Source organism: Zophobas morio, unplaced genomic scaffold (assembly GCF_036711695.1).
Source record: "Zophobas morio isolate AGI-343-1 ecotype UQ-CSIRO unplaced genomic scaffold, CSIRO_AGI_Zmor_V1 ptg000834l, whole genome shotgun sequence".
Classification (NCBI taxonomy): Eukaryota; Metazoa; Arthropoda; class Insecta; order Coleoptera; family Tenebrionidae; genus Zophobas; species Zophobas morio.
Window position 1 is genome coordinate 81,899 of NW_026972936.1, and position 25,373 is coordinate 107,271.

Consider the following 25,373-nt stretch of genomic DNA (forward strand, 5'->3'; position numbering starts at 1 on the left):
ATATTATTACCTTGGGTTATTTTGTACTTTGGATTTTAATTGGCGTAACTTTAACCTTTTAATATAGACAATATTCTTTAAGTTATTCGTATGCTACAAAACTTTTAATATTTATTACTGTTTAAACAATTCGTTTTTTATTTTCGACAACGCTTTTATTACTACGGTCTTAAATTTTTTGTAATTTTTATATTGTGGTATGATTGTCTCTAGTCTTCAATTCTTGTAAGCTTTAAAATTTTCTCGCTGCTTTTTTGTGTGAAACTTTTTATACTTTTTATACTTTTTATATAGACCTTATTATTAAATCCTGGCCTTGTATGTATTTGAATTGTTTAAAAATTTGTTAGATTTTTAGGAAAAGTAAATTGTTTTCGGTTTTTTTTTATCAAATTAAAATGGTTATCTTATATAGAACCGCTTAATTATGCTTTTTATAAGTTGTTACAAACTGTTATGAGAACGTTTTTTGCGCTGATTTTATTATATTTGCTACCTGTCGGGTCAATACTAATATAAACTGCCCTAATGATGTTGTTCTTAACTTTATTTTTTTTTGGTGCGTATTATGGGATTTGCCACGAGGTGGCCCAGCGCTTTGAACAATTGTCTCTTGCATCGGTCGCAGCGGCGCACTTATTCGTTGAAGCAAGACTTTTGTACCAATAAGGTTTGTTACGGCTGTGCAAGTATTGTGCATTCTATCAGGACGAACGCTTTTTGCCTGTAGTCGCTCGTTTTAAACTAGTGCACAACAGTAACCACGTGATCGGTCTCGTGGTCAATGCTTTACCACGTGCTTTGTACCTTTGGCCGTTTTGCGTATATTTTTAAATATATTAATTTGCATCATTTTATTATTACCAACTCATTACTCAATTTCTAAAGAATATTATTTGTCCTGACAGTGCCGTACTAGCTGAGAGACGTCCAAGTGTTGTCCATTTGCTCACACTCTTTAAATTTAATAATAAATTTTCAGTTACTTTTTAAATTCTATTTTGGAAGAAAATATATTTTTTTAAATTTGTATTTAAATTTAAAATTATGGCTGCTTTGTTCACTAAAGAAAATATTTTTTAAGTACTGATTTTTTTGACCGTAGTGCGTTAATTTTATGAATCGGGGGCTTTTTTTGTGAGCTGAATTCAAAATTTTTAAATTTAGTTTGTATTTATGTTAATAATAAAATTAAAATATTACTTTTTACTATAATTATAATTATAGAAAAAATAAAGATGATTATATATATCTGTTTTTATTTTGATTATATATATATATTTATTTTATTATAATAATTTATCGCTAAAATTATATACATTTATATTTTAGTAAACGGGGATATTAATACCTTTTGTATAATTTGCTACTTGAAATTAGTTTTTGTATATATAATAAAGTATTTATTTTTATAGCAAAACTTTTATTTATTTATAAAAAAGGTAACTTGAATGTTTTTATTATTCAAGTGTATTAAAAACATTGAAAATATATAGGAAAATATTATTTTTGCAGGAAAATGAATAGAATGATAATGGCTTATGATAATGACTTAAACGTTCCATATATTATTTTTTTATTTTTAATGAAAATATTGAGAAGTTATACAACAATTTCAATTTTTTTGCAGTAAATGCTTATAAAAATAGAAAACTTAAAGAAGCTTTTATTTGTTGTAAGAAAGGCAAGTTCAATATATTTCTGGTTAATAATCTGAAGTGATGGTGACCTAACTTCCCTGCTGCTCATTTCAAAGCAGCCTTATTCTCCTGACGAATAAGTTTATAAGGCTGCTTATTATTAGTTAAACCTATTCATCAGTCATTATTGTTTAATAAAGCCTGGGGGTATTTTCTTTTTGTAGCTCACAGTTTGTGGTTCGGACTTTCCTTATTATTTATTTGTCATTATTGTAGCTGAACGGTTTTTACAGGGGTCATTGGTTAATAAAGCTGATTGCCCTTTGTTAAAGCAATTGAACTGTTACTGCTGTTAGCCCTTTTATTATTATATTTTGGGCTTGCAGTAATCTCGCCAAGGTAAAGGTTTGGCGTCTCTACGAAGAAGCTTGAAGGCACTACAATTGAGCCATCCGCTTTGATCTTAACATTACGCAACTGCCATGGGTAACGTGCTGGCGGGGCCACCTGCATCTATATATACTGGCAACTAACACTCCATACAGTGTCTATTATATTCTTTTGGAAGGAAGGTCGCTCTTATTCATTATTATCTTGCTATCACTAAAAGTCAGGCTTTTTTTTTTGGTCATGTGGTTTAGGACTTTTGAACGAATCTATTGAGCTCTGTAAAGCGTTGATTAGTTTAAAGCCCGTTGCAAACAGTCTACCGCCTTGCTTCTGTTTATTCTGCTGTTGGAGGGCAAATATATCCTCTTTTACTGGACCTTCAATCGGCCTAATGCTTTGTCCTTTTATTTAGTGAGCAATTTTAGTCGCTCACGGACAATCCTGCCCTGATGGGGCCATTAGTTTTGAAAAGTTTTTTGATCCACAAATTTACACCGTTCTTTTTACTACGATAAGTGGGAATTTATATTATTCATTGGTGATCGATGCCAGCAGACAAAACACTAAGTCTTAAAAATAAGTTTAAGCGATTGCTTATTGGCCCGTATTTTATGACATATTAATGAATGAACGTAATAATATAATTAATAGAAGGGATGATAAATAAATGTTTTTTACTTACATTGGAGACCAACCAACAGCGCAACTGATGTAAAAGGTATCCCTCAAATCTACGATCGTCCACGTGTCATGTTTTCATTACTACATCTAAATATATGTGATTATATTCTTTTTTATTAAACTTTTACATATTTAAGATTTTTATGTACGCGCTTAGCGCCAATAATGGCAGTTTTCGGATTAGTAGGTGAAACTAAAGTCCTTAATATTCGTCATTTTTTTTAGTGAAGTAAAAAAGGGAGCCTTGAACGAGTTATTTGCCTCCTGTCCTGCCCCATACAAAGCACGTGGTTGGCTATTCGACGATTATCGGAATAGAGCATTGCAGGCCTACTTTATTATGAAAATTTTTGTAGAACAGCTAATATTTATTACAAACATCATTTAATTATATGAACTATTTATTGCGACAAGTTTAAGTTTTCGCCAGGACTTTAATGCTGGTTCAGCGAAAACTTGCAAATGATCAGTCATGTGTATCTGCGTAGCTTATGATTAGCAGTTTCCCTAAAAATAAGAAAACCTTCGTCTTACATTTATTATATACAAATTTTTTTTAAAGGCCTTTTTGCTAGACAGTTACTTTATAAGTGCTCATAAGCAATATTACACCGAAATAGAATTGTATTGCATTTTCATATCGTTATAATTACTATTATATATTCAAGTAATATTAATTTTCACTAGAGAAAAATTCGGAGATCCTATGGCCACCATGCCACGTGAGCTCTTCACTAGCCATGTGGTCTTTCCTTTTGCACGCATTAGACTACCCGGAATAAGTTCGTTGGGTTTGCAGCAATACTATCCGCTAACCTTATTATTCGTCAGTTGAAAAAAATGTTTTGAAGTATTGCGGTGATGTTATATTTAATAAAGAAAATTAAACTAATTATAAATTTATAATGAAAATTTTAAAAAAAATTATTATAAACATATATTTGTTAGAAAAAACTTAAAAATGTGAGAATAATTATGTTTATTGATATTATATTTACTTTCGTTTTTTTTATTTGATTAGCGAGAGCGTCTCCACTTTTTAATATGTCCGCTTGGTTGTTGGAAAAAGTATGCTTTGCTTTTGTGGAAACGAGCTCTAGCCGGAAAATAAATTCGCTTTACGTCAAGCATAATATTAATAACATTAGTTATAATAAGAATATTAAAAGTGAAGGTGTTTTATTAATAGATTTCCAATAGGTCAACAAGGAAATACCACAATTTTTGAGACTTCTTTTTACTTTTGTTCACCGTAAATTTTTTCTTCGAGTCTTCGTTTACGCATTTCTATTCATTAGTAAATAAATAATATTTTGAATTATATATTATTATGCCTCTTTTTCTTATTATAAGCAGATTTAAAAAAATCGATAGAGTGTGAAAATTTATTTATAAACTTTTTCATTAAAAAATTAATGTAGAGTAGAAGAGAAGATAACTATTATTATGTATTCGCTGTTTATTATTTATTCAATATATGAAACTTATTAGATTAAATAGTTATTATTATTTTTTTAATTTTCATTATAAAACTTTCTTTTTTTTCATTTTAATATTAATTTTTAATATATATTTTTTTAAAATCATAACTTTGTGGTAAAATATTGTTATATAATAACAAATATAATTAAAATATTAATTACTTTATGAAAAATTAACAATAAGTTTTTATATAGTTAAGCAATAGTTATAAGTAAACCAGAAAATGGAGCCAATCGTCTTTGTCTTCTAAATTCATAATAGTACCGCGAAATTCTTCGGCTGGCGGAATATCCAACAACATCCTCTGGTAGGTTTTTGCTTCAAAACCTGTTTGATCAAAGTATCTGGAATAAATAGTATTACTAAATAATTTGAATAATTATAATAAAATTAAAAAATAATAAATAATAGTAATAAATAAACGTTAAGACTCTAATGCTAACTTATTGTTCAACACCAACCTTTCTGCTAACATATCGTAAATTTGGCATATGAGGTCATCTGAATTTGCGGAAGGCTTCTTGGTCTGCTTAACGTGCTTATAAAAAAAAATTAATTAAAAAACTAAGAAATGTTTACTTGAAGAAATGATATAGTGACAATCTTCTAATTATTTAATTAAAAATAAATAATTTAAAGCCATGAATGTTGTGTAACGTAAAAAGAATAATAATAAAATTGTAAGGAAGTTTATATTACTCTTTTTATACATAAGATATTAAGACTAATAAAAAACTAAATGTGGAGTAAAAAAGTTTACGCGTGTTTTTTCAGAAAAACAAGTTAAAAGTTTATATTTTTTAGAGTTGTGTTAGTTCATTAAAATCAAGAAGTTTTTTATATTATATATCACACGTTTACGGTCTATTTTTAAGTTTCGTTTTTTTGTTTAAATGTAAGAAAATAAGAAAAAAAAATGACTCGAGTTCCTGTACTTCTAGCCTCGACTTTCTGCGAGAGAGCGTACAGTTGATCTTCCGTTATTGAATGGCTTAGCAATCTTAGTAACAAGTAAAAATTTAGGTCTACGGATAGTTTTAGTTTATAAATCGTATTTGAGTACGAAAGTACTTACATACTCTTTAAGTCGACTTAAAACAACCATCCACACATCTATATATACTTTATGGTACGATTAAAAGTTTGTAAATTGTATTAAACCGTAACGTCCACAACTATTTCAAAAGAGCTATAAGTTTCTTTATGTTTTACTTGCTCACTTATAAATTAATTTTTGATCGGATTGTTTAGTTTGAATGATATGGAGCCAGGTTTAGATAATAAGAAAAATACTTAGATAATTATTAGTATATAATATATATATATATATACATGAAGAGTACTTATTGTGCAGGGAGATAACTTATAAAAAAAGTTAGGTTGTGCGAGTTTTGTTTGCTAGGGTGCAATAGACTTTTGTAAGTACAGTTATAGGTTGTTCGCATTATTACAAACGGAATTTTTCTCCAGAATATTTTATCTCTCAACTCCTGCACCTGAATTACTTACACTAACTTAGTTCACTGGGTATAAAAACTGTAGTATGCTTGAGCTTCCGCAAAAACAAGGAGTCGTTATTATTTGATATAATGGCCGTTTTGTAGCTGAAGAGATTGATATATATGATCCTATAAAAATGTACCCTTTTCGCTTCTCTTACGGCTATATATTGCTTTTTTACGCACAAAAAAAAAAAGTTTTCGAAAAAAAGTATTTAGGTACTTCTCCGGGCTCCAGTAATTTGTCTTTTTACTTTTTAAAAGCAAACTAAGTCATTTTTTTACGGTTTTTTTCTCGTAACTTAATGTAACTCTCATGAGCTTTTCTAAAAGTTTACCACTACTTTTTCCTGTACCCTTGCTCATTGCAAGCATCAAAGCGCATAAAATTGTTTTAATAGATTTAAATTTCTAAACTACGCCAAGCGCGAGTTTTAAAAGACATTTTATACTTTTGAACCACAAATAATAAATCTATTTTTTTACAAGATACACAACTTTTCTTTACTAAAAATAATTTATTTTTTAGCTACCACCATTAAGAATTGTAACGTGAGGATTCTGAACACAATATTTGTGAGATTTGGTAATATACATATTAATACGAAAAACGCAAGAACTGCTAAGTGTAACTTTAAACATGGATGTTTTTTTTTAAAGCTTAAATTTTTACTATAACTTTTATAAAATTCAGTAAAACTTGTAAAGCTATACTTTCTTCGCCTAGTTTTTTAATCTCAAAAACATGTTTATAAAAAAATTATAAATTCAATAATTATTTTATACACCAGCGCTCATCTAAAAGGTTAGCAGTAAATATAAACATCTTTTTAGTTTTTTTTGAAGGTTCTTAAATTTAGTGCTGCTGTTTATATAAATCTTGTGGGCTGCTAGTGGAATGATAGTGTTGTTTACTAGCATATCTACAACTCTTATCGTACGAATATAATAATTATATAAATACATAATAACAATTTATAATAGGATAATAATAATAATAAAATATAATAGTAAACATAAACTTTTTGCATAGCCCCATTAATTGCGGCATGAGCACCAAATTATCAGTTGGCGGAACTTCTTGGCACCGTACAATTTCGCTATTGGCGCATTATATATTTCATAAAAAATAATGAAGTAAAAGGACCAACCTGACACTAGCAGAAATGCTTTCAAGTTTTTTAACGTTAATGAACCCGCCGCCTATATACATAAAAATGTCGCCATTTTATTTAGGAAAACATGAAACTATTAAAACAAGGAAAAATTAGGATTAACTCAATAGAAACTTAGTGAATGAAAGAATGCTATTGAACCGTGTATCCACGTGTCCTGCCCGTCTTCAGTATAAATAAGGTCTCTTAGGTATAAACCTATTAGAGTAGAATAGTTAACCATATACTACTACTATTAATACTACTACTACTACTACTACTACTACTACTACTACTAATAATAATAATAATAATAATAATAATAATAATAATAATAATAATAATAATAATAATAATAATAATAATAATAATAATAATGACAATGAACTAACCAATATAAGGAATACAAAAACCATTTCTGGATCTCTGAACTTCACGGTAATTTCTAAAATTATGACTGGCTGAAGTAAAATTACGCAAATCTTCTAAAAGCTACCGAATATAAGGAAAATATCAAAACATTAGGCATTAAATTGTAAGCTCGAAAAGTTATAAATACAAGAAAGTAAATAATATAATTATCTGCAAATTATAAGGTGAACTGTTATTATTGCTACTAAGATTATTATGACTATTATTACTTTTCTATCCTTTTCGCTTAAATAAGTAAACGTGAGTTTTAAACGCTCGACGGTTGTATGCTGAAGAGCACCATCAATGGCCATCATTGTGTTAAAGTTGTACTGCTTTCTAAGGATCTAATAATAATAATAATAATAATAATAATAATAATAATAATAATGAAAGTTTAAATCAAGCATTTATCTAAAGTTTTTATATATAATAAACAAAATAGGGCACACCTGAGCAAGTTCGGCAAACTTTACAATGGTATGAGCACGTGCTTGCGGGTTGTGGAAGGAAAGAATCGAATGCACCACCCAGTAGGATGTATTGTTGAAGTGGCCGATCATTCGGTAAACTGGGCAATCCGGACAATTTTCCACCCATTTCTTCTCCCGTAACGTTTTTAACTAATAATAAATATCATAAAAAAACTTTTCTGCTAACTTTATATTAATTTTTCACTATATAAAGTTATAATACTTTAAAACACGGCTTCAATAAATGTTAGGGTTTCCTTTAAAAAATATCTATAAAAATAGTGAATGTCTTACACTTATGTTGGAAAGAATTTCGAACTCAAGAAGCGTTAATTGGTCAGCTAGCGCTTTTAACGGCAGCAAATTAATGCAACTGTCGTAGGCGGGCTCGACAGGCGGAGGCTGCGGATACGCTTTTTTATGCAGAAGCGCCAACTTCATATTTTCCGATTCTCTGGAGGAAAATTATGTTATTATTTCCATTAAAAAAAAGTTGAGTATCCCGCAGTACTAAAGGCTCTTTTTCAATAGCGCCTTTTAGGATTAATATTAGTAATAATAAAAAAATTCTTTCAAATCAAAGAATTGCACCGAAATAAAAATTTAAAAATTTTTTATGATAAACTGCTTGCATTCCTTTTTTTTATACTATTTCCTTAAATATTGTTAAATTTCTTATTACAACTAATTTTGTTTATAGTAATATATAAAGACCGTTAATGGCTAATTATTTTAAAAAGATGATGTAGCGCTAATAGAATACAAACCAAAGTTATCCATAATTATTGATATTATAAAAAAAATTAAGCGCCAGAAATTTATAAATAATATAAACAAACTTTTTAATTTAACGACTATAAATTTTTTTAAAGGAACAATTTTTTAAGGAATATATAATAAAATAGCTTCATAAAAAAATAATATATATTTTTTAACATTATATTTTATGGAAATTATATTTCGCGCATTTTTATTACAAGTATGGTACATAAATATTTTTCTAAATAAAATATATAAATATATATAATTTTGTTTTATATATTAAAAATATTATGCTTTTTACTTTTTTTAAAGTTTTCTATTAAATAATATATTTCTTGAAAATAAAAATAATATTAATAAATGATGATAAAAATAAAAGTTCTTTAAAAATAATGCATATAATAATAAATATTAAACTAACCACTTCTATAAAAAATATAAAAGTTGTGTAATATATTTGAAAAAAAAAAGCTTTTTCTTTAATAATCGTGATTAAAAAAAGAAGAATCATAAAAAATATTACAATTTTTTTATATGAGAAAATAAATATAAAAAATAATTCTTTACAACAAATAAATGCTAAATAATTATACTATAAATAAAAAATTAATATATAACAGTGAAGTATAAACAAAAAATATTATATAATATTTGAAACGGAGATAAATATATAAAAATTATAAATAATAATAATTATTATATAATTTAAATATTTATAAATATAATAATTTATAAATAAATAAAAGTAGATAATAATAATATAAAACTATACAACAATTAAAAAAGAAATATAATAAATAGAAAAATAATACCAATAACATTAATATAAAACATTTGGATACCAGAAGAAATAAAATAAATAATAACAATATTAGATGTAATTATTATAATAATAGAGCTTAAAGAATATATAAATTATTATAATAATAATTAATGTAAAGAATTGTACTTTTCTATAGTAATAAGAATAAAATTCACAAACTTCTAATATTAATAAAGTGATTATAATAGTAATAATTATAAAAATAATGCGTAAGAAATATCCTATATTTTTATAATGATAGTAATATATTAATAAAAAAGTTTACTTTTGAAATTACTTTTAATAATAACAATAATACTAACAATAAACATGCTTATAATTATCATAAGAATCTGAAATTAGAATAGTTTGATAATAATAAAGTGTTTAACAATTGTTTTATTTTATGATAGAAGTAACATAAATAAAAAAGTACTTTTTTATAACAATGACAATAAAAAAAATAATACAAGTATAAATAAAACAAACTTTTTACAATAATTTTATTTGTAGCAATAAATATAATTATATTAATATATAATAGATAATAAAATAACTTTTTCATAAAAAATATTAGTTACAAAAAAAGATTTTACTAAAATTCTTTTAAAATTAAAAAAATAGTAATAAATAAATAGAAACGAAAACTTCTATTGTAAAATTTATTAATAATAATAAAACAATAATTTTTTCTTACAGAAATAATTATAATAATGAAAAAATTGAGTTCCACAATGATTTTTGCGCAAAACACTTTTATTAATAAAACTTTCTATATATTATAATAATAATAAAATAAAGAAGTAAACAAAAACAATCACACAATAATAATAAGTAAAAAGGCATACTCTATTCTTTCAAGACTTCTTTTAAGTAATTCTCTCATTTTTAAGGAAAGTTCAAACGATTCGTCGTATTTTAAAAGTTTAAAAAACTCTTTCAGCAATTCGTACATCAGTAAATTTAATGAAATCTTTCCTTAAAAGTTATTATAAAAATAGTGAATTCAGTTAAAAAGAGCTTGAAGAAAGAACGAAATTTTTATCGCACAGTTTTTATTAAACTAATTGCCTTTCAAGGAAAGATTGGGCTCAGTAATATATTGCTTACCGTTATGTAAATTATATTACGAACTATAAAGACAGACATTTATCTTAAGACGATTTGTTGAGATAAATGTTCAAATATTGGCGGAAATTATGAAAGAGCGGATTGGTTTATAAAATTGCACACAAAATAATGAATTCCTTAAAATATTTATTCATAGTTTTGACAGGGCTTCCTAAAATTATAAGTTCCAACAACAACAAAATATATAATTTTTTTTTTTGTGTTCAATATTTTTTATGATTCATAATTTTATTAAAATTTATATTTACTTTATTTTATATTGAATATAAATACTTTTTTTTAATAAAACTAAGAATATTAATTTTTTATTCTATACAATAAGAAAAATTTAATTGGAAACTACCCAATTTTCATAAAGAATATTACATTAATTTATAAAATAATAAATTCTAATACTCTAAATAATTTTTATTAGTAATAATAAATATATTTAAGCTTTGTATTATTTATTATATTTAATTTTTATATATTTTATTGTTTATTATAAATATAAAAAAGTTTATAATATATAAAGTAGGCGAAAATATTATTATACCAACTTTATTTTTTTTTTAAATAAAAATTAAATTTCTAAAGCTAAACAAACTTATTATTATAAATGGTAATATTTCATTTTTATTATATTTTTAATATTTTTATAAGTAAAATAAATAATTATTATTTATTATAATATAAAAAAGTTTATAGTTTAATAAAAAAAAAAAATAGAAAATTTTATTAAAATAATCGTTATTATAATATAAAAGTAAATTTTTAATGCTAAACGAACTTATTATTTATGATGATATTTTATTATTATCATATTTTTATATTATAAGAAATCAATAATAAATATCATTATATATTATTAATATTAAAAAAAATTATAATATTAAAAAACCGAAAATATTTATTTATAAAGACATTTAATTATTAAAAATAAAAGGCGAACAAAAGTTTCATCATTTGAATAACTTTTTATTATTTTTAGTTTTTTTTATTATGGAGAAAGTATTAATGTTTACTTCTCTAAACTTTATTCATTTTCCTACTCATAAAATTTTAACACTAATGCGTGCAACATTTCAATATAAATATAATAAATAAATGTCTTTACAATATCCTTATAACCTTTTTACATTTTTTTCAGTGAATATAATAGTTTTTATTTTAATTCATTATTTTTTTGATTGACAATTCAAAAACTTTAGTATTTATTTCTTTTAATATATTCAAGATCCAGTAAAATTTATATGAATAAATATTTATGATAAAACGTTTATTTTAAATTATTTACTACCAGTTTTTGTCACCAACATCAGAAAATGCTTCTATATTATCCAATAAGATGATATGAACAAAATATGAAATAACCAATAAAAAAAGACAATTAATAGATATAACAAATTTTTTACTGGGTAATATAAAAACCAACGAAAAAAGAGCAAAAGTCTTTAAAATTTATGCATTTATAAAAAAGTAGATATAACAATACAGGTAAGCACAACATCTACCCACTAGAAAGAAGAGACACTGCTCAAATAAAATAATGAGTTTTCCTTCAGTATTGCACCAGAACAAAAATAAAAATATAATATAATTTTACCTGAACAGTTTTCATAAAAATCATCAATTTCCTGCTGAAGCCAGAAGCGCAGACCCATGCAGAGCGACATTTTCAACTTTTTTACTGAAGAGACTTCACTGCGAAAAAATTTAGGAACTTTATAGATCTAACTTGATTGGTCAGTCATGAGCAGTGAGCAGCCAAGAATAAAGAACCTCCAAAAACTTTCCCAGAACAGTAAGTGGGACTGAAAACCACCGCAGCGACCGCAAGAATATTTTAGGAAATTCCAGTGAATCCAGTTGGAAAGTTGCAGGATATCCTGAAATAGTCATTATTATTATAATAATTTAATATTATCATTATAAAAGTAACCAAAATGGCACAAATAAAACTGAAACAGATGATTAAAGTCCGCTGATTCGACGGTCACCCGAGTGTCACTTAGCAGTTCGTCCTCAGACGCGTCGCAGTAAATCTTTAGGATGGAATATTAAATATCTCAATTGCTTCCGCTGGTACAAATACTCGGATGGTAGGCTTCGTTATTTCTGTCCAATAAGGCAGTGATCTCAAGTATTTGGTGTCTCCCTCTTCCACTCTGCTGGATACCTATTATTATGTATAAATTAGTATAATAACCCTTATTATTATTATAATTTTCTTGTATATAAATAATATACAACACATATTTGTATAAAAACCAATAAATATTAGAAATTTTATAAAAAATATTGAGGTAAAATAAATATATATATAAAACTGGATAAACAAGAGAACAAAAGTTTGCAATAAAAATTATAGTACTACAGAAAATATATAAACTGTTTAGAAATAATAATAGTCTAATAAGTTTATTACTAGAAAATATTATAATTGATAATATTATATATACAAGTTATAATAAAATTGTTTATATTTTTATAATATATTTATTTAATAACAAAAATTAAAGTTTTTACTTCATTATACTATTTCCTACCTTTTAATTTTATTATTTTCATATTTATTTTTATTTATTATTATCATTAGCTCCTTTAATGTTCATAAAAAATACTGAAAAAGGCGTTTTTGGACCACGACGCAGCAACCAATGAAATGCTTGAAAATGCAAACTGCTGCCGTTTATAGAATGAGATTTACTGACGACTTGATATCAATTTGGTTGTTTTGGTCTAAAATAATAACTATTTATAACCAATTTAATACTTGAATGGGTGATTATATTTATAGTGGATGATACTGTTACTAATTATTATTATTAAAATTATTATTTTTACTTTTTTTATTATTATTATGAATTATATTATTACTTAAATAATTATTACTTCTACTTTTATTATAATTATAATTATTATTTATTACTTCTTAGTATATGATATTTTTATAAAAAAAACAAAAGTAAATATACCCGTGAAAGACAAGCGGAAATTCCACGAGACAAGTGGACCGCGTTTGAAAGTCTATTTATCACTAGTTCAAATTTCTGTTCTTCTATTGGTTGCTGAGTTGAGAATTCGTCTTGAATAAAAGATTCTAAAAGAGTTTCAGTTTCTCTAGAGAATTCTGAAAAGTATAAATAGTATATAATATGTATAATAATAAATAATAAATAATAAAAAAAAGAATAAATTAAAAATATTGAAAAATACACAAAATTATAGAATTGGTAAAAAAAAAATTTTATTATATAAAAATAAATAATTATAAAATATATAAATTAATAAATAATATATAATAAATAATAATAATAAATTCCAACAATGATGATAATAAGTACAAAAGATATAAAAAATGAAAGAAATAATAAAAAAAATAATATAATAATAAAGAAATAGATATAAAGTTTTCAAGAAAAATAAATAATAAAACAAAAATTTATAAAAGGCACAAGAAAATAAAAATGATAAAAATTTTTTTTTAAACAAAATAAATATTTAAAAATGTTAATAAACGTTAGAAATAATAAATAATGAGAAAAGAAAAATATTAAAAAGTATATAGATATATAAAGAAAATAATAATAAAATAAACTTCAAATGAACATTTTTATTGAATAAAAATGTTATGAAAATAAAAATATTTTATTATTATTTAAAAAAATAATAAAAAGTTCTTTAAGTACTGAAGTTAAAATTATTTATTTTAATATAAAATTAATAAAAAGTTATAAATAAAAAATTAAAAGGAGATAAATATATTATATTTTTATGTAAAATTAATAAAAAGTCTAAAATGGAACTAGAAATATTAAACTTCTAATAAAAAATATAAAAATAATAAAAGTTATAATAATGATAACAATTATTACGCAGAAAAATTATATGAATAATAAAATATAATTAAAAAATAAAAGAAATTTAGTAATAAAGTTTTTAAATTAATTATATAAAAAAATTATAAAAAAATTATTTAATAAATATAAATAAGAATCTTTTTTTAAAGAAAATAATAAATAATTGTTAAATGTATATAAAAGTTTAATAATAATAAAAAGAAAAACCTATGAGTTTTTTTTTGATAGAAGTTTCCTTTTTTTTAATAATAATTAGTTGATAAAATGAATATAAAAGATAAAAAAGAGTTAAATGTAAGTAAAATAATTATTTAAAAGTAAATTAAAAATAAATGGAATTAAAAAATTTTATAAAAATAAATAATAAATAAATGAAATATAATAATAATAAATAAGTTTATAAAAATAATTAAAAGTAAATAGAAAAAAAATATTTGTCGCTAATAATAATTAATTAAATTAAATAATTATTAAAAAGTATTTTAAAGCAAATAAACGTAAAAAATAATAAAAATAAAAAATGTATAAAGAATAAATTAAATAGTAATAATTAACTTACTCATTTAAAAAATGATATCAAACAAGAATTAAAAGTAAATATTAAAATTAAATAATATAAAAAATAATAAATTATTTCTTTAATTAATAATTAAATTAAGAAATAAATAATCAACCATTATTATAAATATAATAGTTTAATAACAAAGTTTTGAGTTTATGAAAGTTTCCCTTTCTTGATTAAAAAATAATTCATAGGTACGATATAAATATAAAAGTTTAATAAAAAAATTTTAAGTTAACAAAAGTTTCCTTTCGTAATAAATTTATAATATATATTTTTATATAATTAAATGTTGAATAAAAAAATAATAACTTTGATATAGAAGATTTAAGGCTATGAAAGTTTCAGTTTTTTTCAAAATTATAATAAATTTTTATATGTAAATAATAGTTGAAGAGAAAAATACAATAAAAGTTGAATAAAAATATTTTAAGTTTATGAAGGTTTTTTTTTCCAATTTTTTTTTACGTTAATAATAAATATTTATATATAATATAAAAGTTGAATAGAATAACAATAAAAGTTCAATAAAAAAGTTTTGAGTATATAAAAGTTTCCGTTTTTTTCAAAATATTAATAATAATAAGTAATTGTTATAAAAATATAAAAGTTAAATATAAATATAACGAAAGTTAATAAAAATAGTTTTACCGTTAATAAAATTGGAATATTCTAAGACTTCTTTGGTATAACTACATGTATATTCTTTAAAGTTCTGAAAAAAATAATATAAAACTTATAAATGAAAATAAAAAATATATACTAATAAAAAAAAATTCTAAAAAAAGTAATAAAAATATAAAATAAAATATTGTTTACAACAACTTTTATAAATTATAAAACAAATTTTTTAAAAAAAATTTCAATAAAAAATATAAATAATATATAAATATAATAATTTTTAAAAATGTAAAAATTTTATAACTATCAGGAAAATATACTAATATAAAATAATAAATAGTAAAAAATTCAAAAAAAAGTATATTACTATACTAATAATAACTTTTAAATATATAAAACTTTTTTTTTTTACTTATAAATAAAAAAAATATACTAATAAAAAATAATAAAAGGTAAAAAAGTAAAAAAACAAATAAAGAAAGCATAAAAGTTTTATGTTCAATCGTTATTGATTCATAATTTTATTATTATTATTATTATTACACAATATTAAAAAAACTTTTATATAAAACTTTTTAAAAATCAAGCACTATTATTAGGTGACAATATATTTATAGCAAAAAAAATAAAGTAACTTAAAAGAAATATTAATAGTATTAGATTTTTTTATAATGTTTTTATTTATAATAGACATACACTTCATATTTTTGTTATAATAATAAACTGAAATAATTATACAAAGGAAGAAAGAAAATAGTAATAATAATGAATATAATATTTTTTGGCAGTAATAAAAATATTTTAAAAAAAAACTATTATTATATTAAAATTAATTATTACTTTATAGTTATGAAAATTATAAATTTTACAAATTTGAAAGAAAATAATATTAAGAAATTTAAAAATTTTGTTATTTTAAAAAAAAATTTATAAATTTTACAAGAAAATAATAATAAATAAAAATAATATATACAGAAAAAAAAAGTATTGTTCAAAAACGAAAATTATAATAATACTAAAGTTAATATATCTTTTATAATTATAGAAAAACTATAAATTATACAAAAATAATAAATATTAGTAATAATAATTTAATATTATAATTATAGTTATAAAAAATAGAAAAATAATAATAATAATAGCGAATCTAATACTTTTAATGGTATTGAAAAAAAATTGATTTACAAAAAATATTTAATAATAAATTTAAAATTTCTTTATTGTTATAAATGATTTATAAATTTTCTAAAGAAGAAAGAAAAATAATAATGAATTTAATATTTTTTTTATTATTAATGAAAAGAAATATAATAATAAATTTGAAGTTTTCTCGGTAACTACAAAGAAAATATAAATTTTACAAAATATATAATACTAGTAAAAATAAATTTAATTACAAAAATGAAAGAAAAATATCTTGAGCAAAAAAAATTTTTAATTTAAATTTTCATAATAAAAAAATTTAAATTATTATTAAACATTTAAAAGTCAACTATAAAATATTAAAGTATTATATTTTTATTTATGAATAATAATACTAGGTAAAGCAACAGTTTTAGCCTTTAATCCTGATTAGTACAAATTAGAAAAATAAAAACTTAATCACAAAATTAGCCCTTCAGTCCATAAATTAAACTTAAAAAAAAAAAGGTATAATACTTAATATTTTTAAAATTATAAAGGATTGTAACAAAAAAATAAATTTTACTTTTAATTTATAAAAAATTAAATATTTTTATAGTAAGCATTGTAAGCATTAGTAAGCATTAGTTAATCTAAAAAAAATTATATATAAAATAGATAAATAATAAAAAGAATTAAAGCAAATAAGTTAAATTCATTAGAAGGATAAAGTAATACATTTAAAAAAGAATAAAGTTTATTTTCTTTTTCAATAAAGATGGATAAAAAAGTTATAAAAATATTAATAAATAAAAAAGATAAATTTAAAAATAATAGAAAAATTTAATAAATAATACTGTTGAATCTTCTAAATTTATCAAATTAGTTTCTTCCGGCCCTAAAATTTTTTATAATTTAAAGATTATATAATTAAAGATAATTAGCGAATACAATTAACAAGTAACCTTTTATAATTATATTAAACATAGAGTTTGCCTCTTCCCTGCAATTTTTTATAAAAGCGCGCTTTTTGAAATTATTATATTATTGAGAAAATGAATCCATTTATAAAGGTTATAATAATAAACTAGAAGATAATAAAAATACTGTTAAAGAATAATATTTTAAAGATAATAAGATAAAAATAAATATTACTTTTAAATTTTACTAATAATAATTAAATTATGAGTAATTTATAATTTATTTTAAAGGACTTTAATAGTTAGAAAATGCAAGAAAAAAATTCGACTAATTCGGTTTTATATATAAAAATATTATAAAAAAATGTTTTTGACAATATTTTTAATAGGGAATTGTATGACAAACTTCTTCTTCTGAAAGGCAAGAGAAGTTGGATAAATCTTCTTTCAGCTTGCATATTTGCTCCTCTAACTTTATAATAAAGTTTATATTTTCGTTAAGATAATTAATTTATAAAAGACCGTTATTAGAGTAGTTTTTCAAAAACTTTATTGAACAAAATCTTTTATATAGTGTATAATTATTGAACCCTTGAGAGAGAATCGGTAGAAAGTAGGAATGCCGAAAATTTACATCGTACAGCTTTAAGATCCAAGTATAATGCATAAGCCTTTAAAAATAACTAAGAAACTTGGAAAATAAGAATGCCGTACTAAATCTAAACCTTTTCAAAGTTAGGAGTTAACTTTAAAAAAGATTTGTGAGTTTCGCTACAATACTGTAGTAAACTATTTAAACTGTCTTCAGAGTACATAGCAAAGACATAAATCTAAATTTAAGTTTTAATTGTAAACTGTAGGAAAAAATTTAGTTAATATTTATTATTTTAAAAATATAATAATAATTATTTTTTAAACTAACACTACAGGAAAACAAGATAAGTTAATTTACTTTCATAATCATTAAGTATAATAAAAAGAAAAGTGCTAATTATGTTAAAAACTAAACTAATCAGGAATAAAAAAAAGTTTAAAATTAAATTATTTTGATAAAAATAAAAATAAATTATTTTAATTTTAAAAATTTGCAGTACCAAACTTTAAGGTTTGTAAACCACTTAATTCTCTATACCACGTGAGTCATAATTGATAAGATTCTTGAGAGCTACAAGTTGCCTTTTAAGTACTTCCGGTTAATCATTATCGTCCCATTATTGCTTTTATTTATAAAACTTCCTGCCTCTTTTTATTAACCAAAAAGTTAAGAGGCTTTAGATAGTGAATAGCTACAAACTTGCATAATAAGTATTACAAGTATACTACCATCTTACCTCAAAGTACTTTAGTACAGCTTTTTACGTGAGAGAAGGGGCGTTTTTTTTTTATTTTAAAGAATTAAAAACTAGTTGGTGATAGCTATCAATTTGTTGCTTTTTACTGTGGAGACAATGCTCTTTTAAAGGGCTGTATGCCTATTTTTTTTTGTTAATATAAAATGAAATGCTCAATTTAAGTATTTTTGAAGACGGCTATTATTACTACATTTCAAGGGGGAGTATTGCTCTTCTAATAAACTTTAGTTTTATTATTTTGTTAAGAAAAGAGTTCAAGTTAATAAAATTTATAATAACTAGAAATTGCCCAATATGTACTTTATGCACTGTTTTCTATAGAGCAGTGCATATCTTTTAAAACTTAACGCTTTGCAATATTTTACTTTATTAAAAAGTTAGAGCATTAAGGCATTATTGTTAGCGTTGTGTACAGATTTTCTTTAAAGCCTACTTCAGTTAAAAAGTTAGAGATTTCTTAAATGTAAATTTTTTGTACATAAATTAAGTGAATTTTTCAAGTAGAATATTTATTGCTCTTATTCCGATTAACTTTGCATTTTTGAAAATAATAATAAAAAGAATAAGTTAAGGTAAAGTTTCTAGTAAAAAACGTTAAATTACTGTGATAGCAACACTAATGACTCTATTTTTTTTTTAAGGCACTACTATAATATTTGAATATATTTCTTGATTGCGGAGTTCTAAAATTATTTGCAAATGGGTATATAAAAAGATCAATCTTTGTTTTCTAAGAGATTTCATATATGACTATTTTAAGGCTCTACTACAACATATAATATAATTAGTAAATTTTATTAGAATATTTTTAAATTAACAGATATTTTGTTAAATAAGGGATAAATAAAGAACGGAGGGTCAATACTTGCTTCCTAAAAAGTTTCTAAAAAGGTTATTTTGATGCACTACTATAACGGATAAATATTATGTAGTTTTAAACATTTTGCAGGTTTCTATTTGGTTTTTGGTAAATAGTAAATAATAAAATGGATCAATTTTTTTCTTAAAAAGTATATCAGGAAACAAATTTGATGCTATACTAAAAACTATTGATATACATTATAGATATTTAATATATAAATTTTGATTTTAATTATTTCTTTATATTTTATTTTTTTTTTAGTTTGTAAAGTTCGCACTTTCAAATAACTCTTAGCTTAGCTGAACGCCCTAAAGGAATGAAATCCTTGAGAGTTTTAAATTTTTTTAGTTTATAGTTAAAATAAATAATCTTTGAAAGGTATAAAACAATACTGTAGCAAATACTTTATACAATCGTTTATTTATTAAGTACATCTCCAAGCACTTAAATATCATAAAACTGATAAAACTTAATACTTTTTTATTAATATTAAAGAATTATAAGTAAACAGGCGAACTTTAAAATATTACAATTATATATTTGTACTTTAAATTTTAAATTATATTTTAATATAAAATATTTATTTACGTAAAACTAAAAAAAACATTAACTTTATAAATAAAAAGACAAACTCTTTAAAATATTACCAAATATTTCTTCGTACTTTAAATTTGTTATACTTTAAAGCAAAATACGATATATTTTAAAATAAAATTTTCTATTAAAAGAAATTATATCTTTTTTAAGGAATGGTTAACATACTAAACATAATTATAACAGTTTCTACTACTTATAAAATGTGTAGTACTAAAATCTACTAAACAAAAATATCAAATAGCCTTTACACTGATTATATATATTATAATTCATAATTATATTCCTATTTCTTAATATCTTCAACAACTTTTAAAAAATATGGATTACTCATAACTTTTTGTTGGAGTGAACCCTAGGCGCCCATACCACGTTACTGTCATATATAAAAGATTTTACCTATTATAGGTTTTACGGTGAAAATAGGATATATTTCCAAATAATCAAAAAATAACAATAATTAACAGCCACAATAAAAAACTTTATACCTAATTAGCTTAAAGTTTGAAGTATAATAAAATATTAGTTAGGATCTTTAAAAAATATTTTATTTTAGTAAAATATATAAAATTAAAATAAATTTGCTTTCTACATAAAATTGAATTACTTTCATTTTAGAATTTTTTTTTTTTTTTAAGTTGACACAAACAAGATTTTCAATTTCTTTTGAAATTTACTAAATATATAATTCTAATAAATAAAATAAAAATTGTTTTTAAAGTTAACATTAAAAAAAAAATTTAGTAAAAATTTCTTTAAAATTTTGTTTATAATAAAAATTGCTTAATTTGCATATAATTTGCTTTCTTTATTAATATGAATTACTTAAAAAAAATTTAATTTTTCAATTCGCAATTCTAAAAAAATTATGTAAATAATCACAACCCTAACCTTAAATTTCTTTCTAGAGTTCTTTAAGCCTGCAAGGACATGAAAGACTGTAAAGGATTCCTATTTCTATTTTTTAGGCCAACAAAAAATCATTTTCCAATTAATATAAAAAAATTTTATAATTAAATATATTTGTTTAATTATATTTATTTTTTTCAAACATTTTAAAATCTATTTATCAATATTATAAATTTTTCTTACATGAATATTTTTATTATTTTAAAAATAACTTACTCTCTTCATAAATATAAAATACCTTTAATTATATTATTTTATGTTGTTATAGTTTTACAAAAAATTGTTTAAAATTATTTAATAATCACAATTTTTTTAATTATATATATTTTAAATATATTTTTAAATACATTTTAAATATATTAATTTATAATTAATACGATAGTATAAATTGTAGCATATAACATTATATCTGCAAATAACTTGCTTTCATTATAAATGTAAAATCCCCTTTATATTCAAATTAAATTATTCAATAAATTAAAAAAATTAGTATTAAATTAGAATGGTTAGCCAGTTTATTAATTTATTTTCAATTCACGACAAAAAGAAGAACAACGGCGCAACTAAGAGGTTAAAAGCAGCTCTACTGAGAAAATATTCCAGTTTAAAGGAATTGAATCGAATATCTATTAAAAAACTTAAATTTAAAAAAAGTTATATAAATAGAAATTTTTATCATAATAATTTCGTTTAATTTTTTTTAAAAGAATTTATACACGCAATATTTTTGAAGTGTATATTATTTGGAAACTTTTATAAATATAATAACTTCTTTTAATTCAACTTTTCTTAAACAATTTTTATTTACAAAATTTTTAATAGTTTATAAAAGTTATAAAGTTTTAATAAATATTGAATTTAAATAATAAATTTCTTTTTATATGAAATTTTTAAAAGTTTAGATAATTACAAAATTTTTATAAAAATAATAATTTTTTTTAAACTTTTTCTTAAAAAAATTTTTTTTACGAAATTTTATTAGTTAATAAAAGTTATAAATTTTTGATAAATATAAATTTTTTTTTTAATTAAACTCTTCTTTTTGATATTTTATTTATAAAAGTTATAAAGTTTTAATAAATATAATTTAAAGAAGTTATAAAAAAAATTTACTTTTTGAAAAAATTTTTTAAATGTTTGATACTTAATTGTAAAAAAGTTTATATTTACAAAATTTTAATTATAAAAGTTACAGTTTTTAATAAATAAAATTTTGCAAGAAGTTATTATAATTAAAATTTAATAAAAACTATCATTATTTTGTTTTAAACTTTTAGAAGAGCACTTTCATTTACAATATTATAAACGATTAAAAGGTTAAAATATTTAAATAAAAAAATTTAGAAGAGGATGAATGACAATAATAATAAATTTTTAATATTGCTTTTTCTAAAATTTTTTTTGAAACACTTTTGTTTATGATATTTCATTAGTTATAAAAATAATTTTTTTTATTAATTCAGTTTATTTACTAAAAATATAAGGTTAAAAAATTTAAAAACTATAATAATTTATAAATTTTTTAAAATTTGGAAAAGCAAAGGTTATTATAAATAATAGAATTGTACAATTTTACATATAAAATTATAATAATTAATTATTATATAATATATAATTCATGATATTTGGTAAAGCAGAAATTATTAAAGAAGATTGTAGATCGGAAATATATATATTAATATATTTAAAAGAAATAAAAATTATATAAACCTATTATAATAGGAGAGCGGAGATTTATAAAAAAGAATATTGTGGAAATTTCAGTTATATATTAATGAAATATCAAAAAAATCCGCCATATTTTAAATATATTATAATTTGTTAGGCATGCAGTATAATTCCTTCCAAAAAACTATCTTTATGCAGTTCAGCTTTAGGTACATTCCTCTGGTATAGCAAGTGTTAAATAATTCTTTTGTTTCAATAGAAAATAGGCTGGTGCGGAGGGGCCACAGCCTAGTAGGGACTGCCGCATAGCACTACCAGGAGGTTCTCCTGCTAATAAAAAAAATATTCACGTAGCTACCTCTGCTACTGATACTTAAATTTATTTGGTTAGTGTTTAATATTTTGGCACAGAATTTATTGTCTACTTAACAAAAACGCGCCATCGAAATGAATCTTAAAAGTAAAGAAAAGTTTATAATAAATATACTAAAGCTGTAAAAAAAATAATACAATCCTAAAAACTTGAGCAAATATTTTTACTAGTCATATTGGTTTTTATCTATAAATTCATTTTTATTCTAGAGATTTTCTTTTCTTTTCCCATTTTCAACTTTGAGAGTTATATATTATTTCATATTTATTAAGTTTATACAATAAATTTTTACTTTTTATTATTTATACTAGTTTTTTATTGACCGCTTAAATAATATAATATTTTAATTAAGTAAAACTTCACAATCATATTTTTAAGAAAATAAGAAAACTACAGTGGTAGCTTAAAAGGTTTATTAGTTAGAAGCTTAAAAAAAAAGGTAACTAATTTATATAAAAAATATTTAAATATCATATTTATAAAAATTCGAGTAAAGCAACTTAACCAAATAAAATTTAACAGTAAAAAAAAAATTTTTTTAAGATATTAAAAATTAAATTGTCAATAATTTAACTATATATGTTTAATATTTATAAACTTTAGTTAAAAATATAAAATAAAAACTGTAAAATTGCTGTGCGTCATGACAAACGAGCCGTGGTGTGTGCAAGTTGGAGCTCTTCACCGGACCCCTTCAGTTGTTCCCCCTAGACATGGTCTTCTGAGGCGACGAGGCTACCAGGCAGACTAATCTCCTGCTTGTAAGCAAATTTACCTACAAGCCTCGGAACGGGGCTCGTTATCCCTGGAAAATTGTAACCTTTTCAATTAAAAGCTATTTCGAGTATTCGAAGTTTTTTGACTCGATCGAACACCAGGAAATGTCATTAAAACTGAGTTAGTGAATATATTTAAGTCGGTGTTTTTCACTTATTTGTATAATCATGTTATAGAAATCAATTATGGTCTGTATAACGCAAACTTTTACTAAGTTTCTGGCAAATTAGTAGATAACTTAATATAAGGATTAAAATTTAGCCTTTGGAGAAAACATACCATTTACAAGTTAGTCCTGATTAAAAAAAAAAGTTAAAAAAATTTCAGCAGAAAAATTTATTTAACTAAAAGCTTTGACAACTGCCTCAATAAGTAAGTTAACAAAGGAAAGTAGTTCGAGTGTCCAGAGGCTTCATTCAAAAAGACTGAAATGTTTAAATTGTATATAGTAAAAACTTGGTGTAATAAAAAAGTAAATATATATATATTTACCAATTTTTTTTTAATTTTCTACATTCGTTAAAGTAAAAAACTAATTAGACACCCAAACCGCACCTTATCTTTTAAAGAGAAGTAAGGGAGAATACTTTTTCAATTATATTGTATACTGTAGTGTTTAGCAAATTAAGTATAAGCCGAAGGAAAAGCGTTGCTTTCCAGTGTCCTTTAGTGGTTTTGATCGAATGGCTGGAAACCTTAATTACTTCGGAAATCCGATAATTACTAAATTTTTAGGAAGATCGTTTGTAATAAAGCTAAGCTAGTAGGTTCAAGTATTCATAAAAACGGTTCCAATTCTGTTCTCGTGCTCTAGAATTACCATAATTGTTTAAAAAAGCCAAGAGGGGAATATAAGAAACAAAGAAAGAGAAAGAATTGCACTTTAAGTTTTTGAAAACTAATCTCTTAAAAGGTTTTCATAATATAAATAAAGTACAAAGCTTTATTGTTATCTAAATCAACTTATTACTCTCATAATAATGTTGATTCATTGATTGTAATAGACGACCGAAGAGTGCTTCATAATTTTTATGTTGAAGTGCTTTGTATATAAAATAATCAAAAAAGTTTAAAAAATACTTAGGAATGTTTGTGATCAGGTTTGAGTTTATTACAAAAACCACATATTATTAATTGTATATGTTTTTGTCAATAAATGAAGAATTTATATTAAGATCATTTTAAGTTCCGAGCTGTTTTAATCTTTTATTAGTTTTATTACGTCGTATATCAAGAGAGCTTGTACGGAGGGCGTGGTAAAACAATTTTTTTTAACCGATATTACTTTTCTGAGTGCGGAGCTTTAGTTTAAGCGCTACACACAATATATATATAGTAACACGCTT

The 25,373-nt window shown here is 22.1% G+C and overlaps 1 protein-coding gene and 2 long non-coding RNA genes across 3 annotated transcripts; 1 reads left to right on the forward strand and 2 right to left on the reverse strand.

Annotated features, from left to right (window-relative positions):
- The first annotated feature begins 427 nt into the window (after positions 1 to 427).
- Positions 428 to 994, forward strand: LOC135122021 (uncharacterized). Its single transcript, XR_010279210.1, has 2 exons — positions 428 to 670; positions 909 to 994. It is a non-coding gene; the product is annotated as an uncharacterized LOC135122021 (long non-coding RNA).
- A 2,742-nt stretch (positions 995 to 3,736) lies between these two features.
- LOC135122018 (RAS guanyl-releasing protein 1-like) lies at positions 3,737 to 15,538 on the reverse strand. The gene is made up of 19 exons (XM_064046268.1): positions 15,481 to 15,538; positions 13,383 to 13,537; positions 12,500 to 12,583; positions 12,347 to 12,449; positions 12,187 to 12,293; positions 12,011 to 12,137; positions 10,143 to 10,272; positions 8,025 to 8,184; positions 7,710 to 7,880; positions 7,488 to 7,604; positions 7,239 to 7,338; positions 7,009 to 7,065; positions 6,844 to 6,895; positions 6,715 to 6,792; positions 5,115 to 5,193; positions 4,655 to 4,731; positions 4,411 to 4,537; positions 3,928 to 3,998; positions 3,737 to 3,807 (listed from the first exon to the last, which is right to left on the reverse strand). Coding segments are annotated over exons 6-19 (1,290 nt in total). The 5' UTR covers positions 12,081 to 12,137; positions 12,187 to 12,293; positions 12,347 to 12,449; positions 12,500 to 12,583; positions 13,383 to 13,537; positions 15,481 to 15,538; the 3' UTR covers positions 3,737 to 3,806.
- A 6,227-nt stretch (positions 15,539 to 21,765) lies between these two features.
- On the reverse strand, positions 21,766 to 24,143 carry LOC135122013 (uncharacterized). Its single transcript, XR_010279209.1, has 3 exons — positions 24,071 to 24,143; positions 23,875 to 24,005; positions 21,766 to 21,835 (listed from the first exon to the last, which is right to left on the reverse strand). It is a non-coding gene; the product is annotated as an uncharacterized LOC135122013 (long non-coding RNA).
- Between the last annotated feature and the right edge of the window lie 1,230 nt (positions 24,144 to 25,373).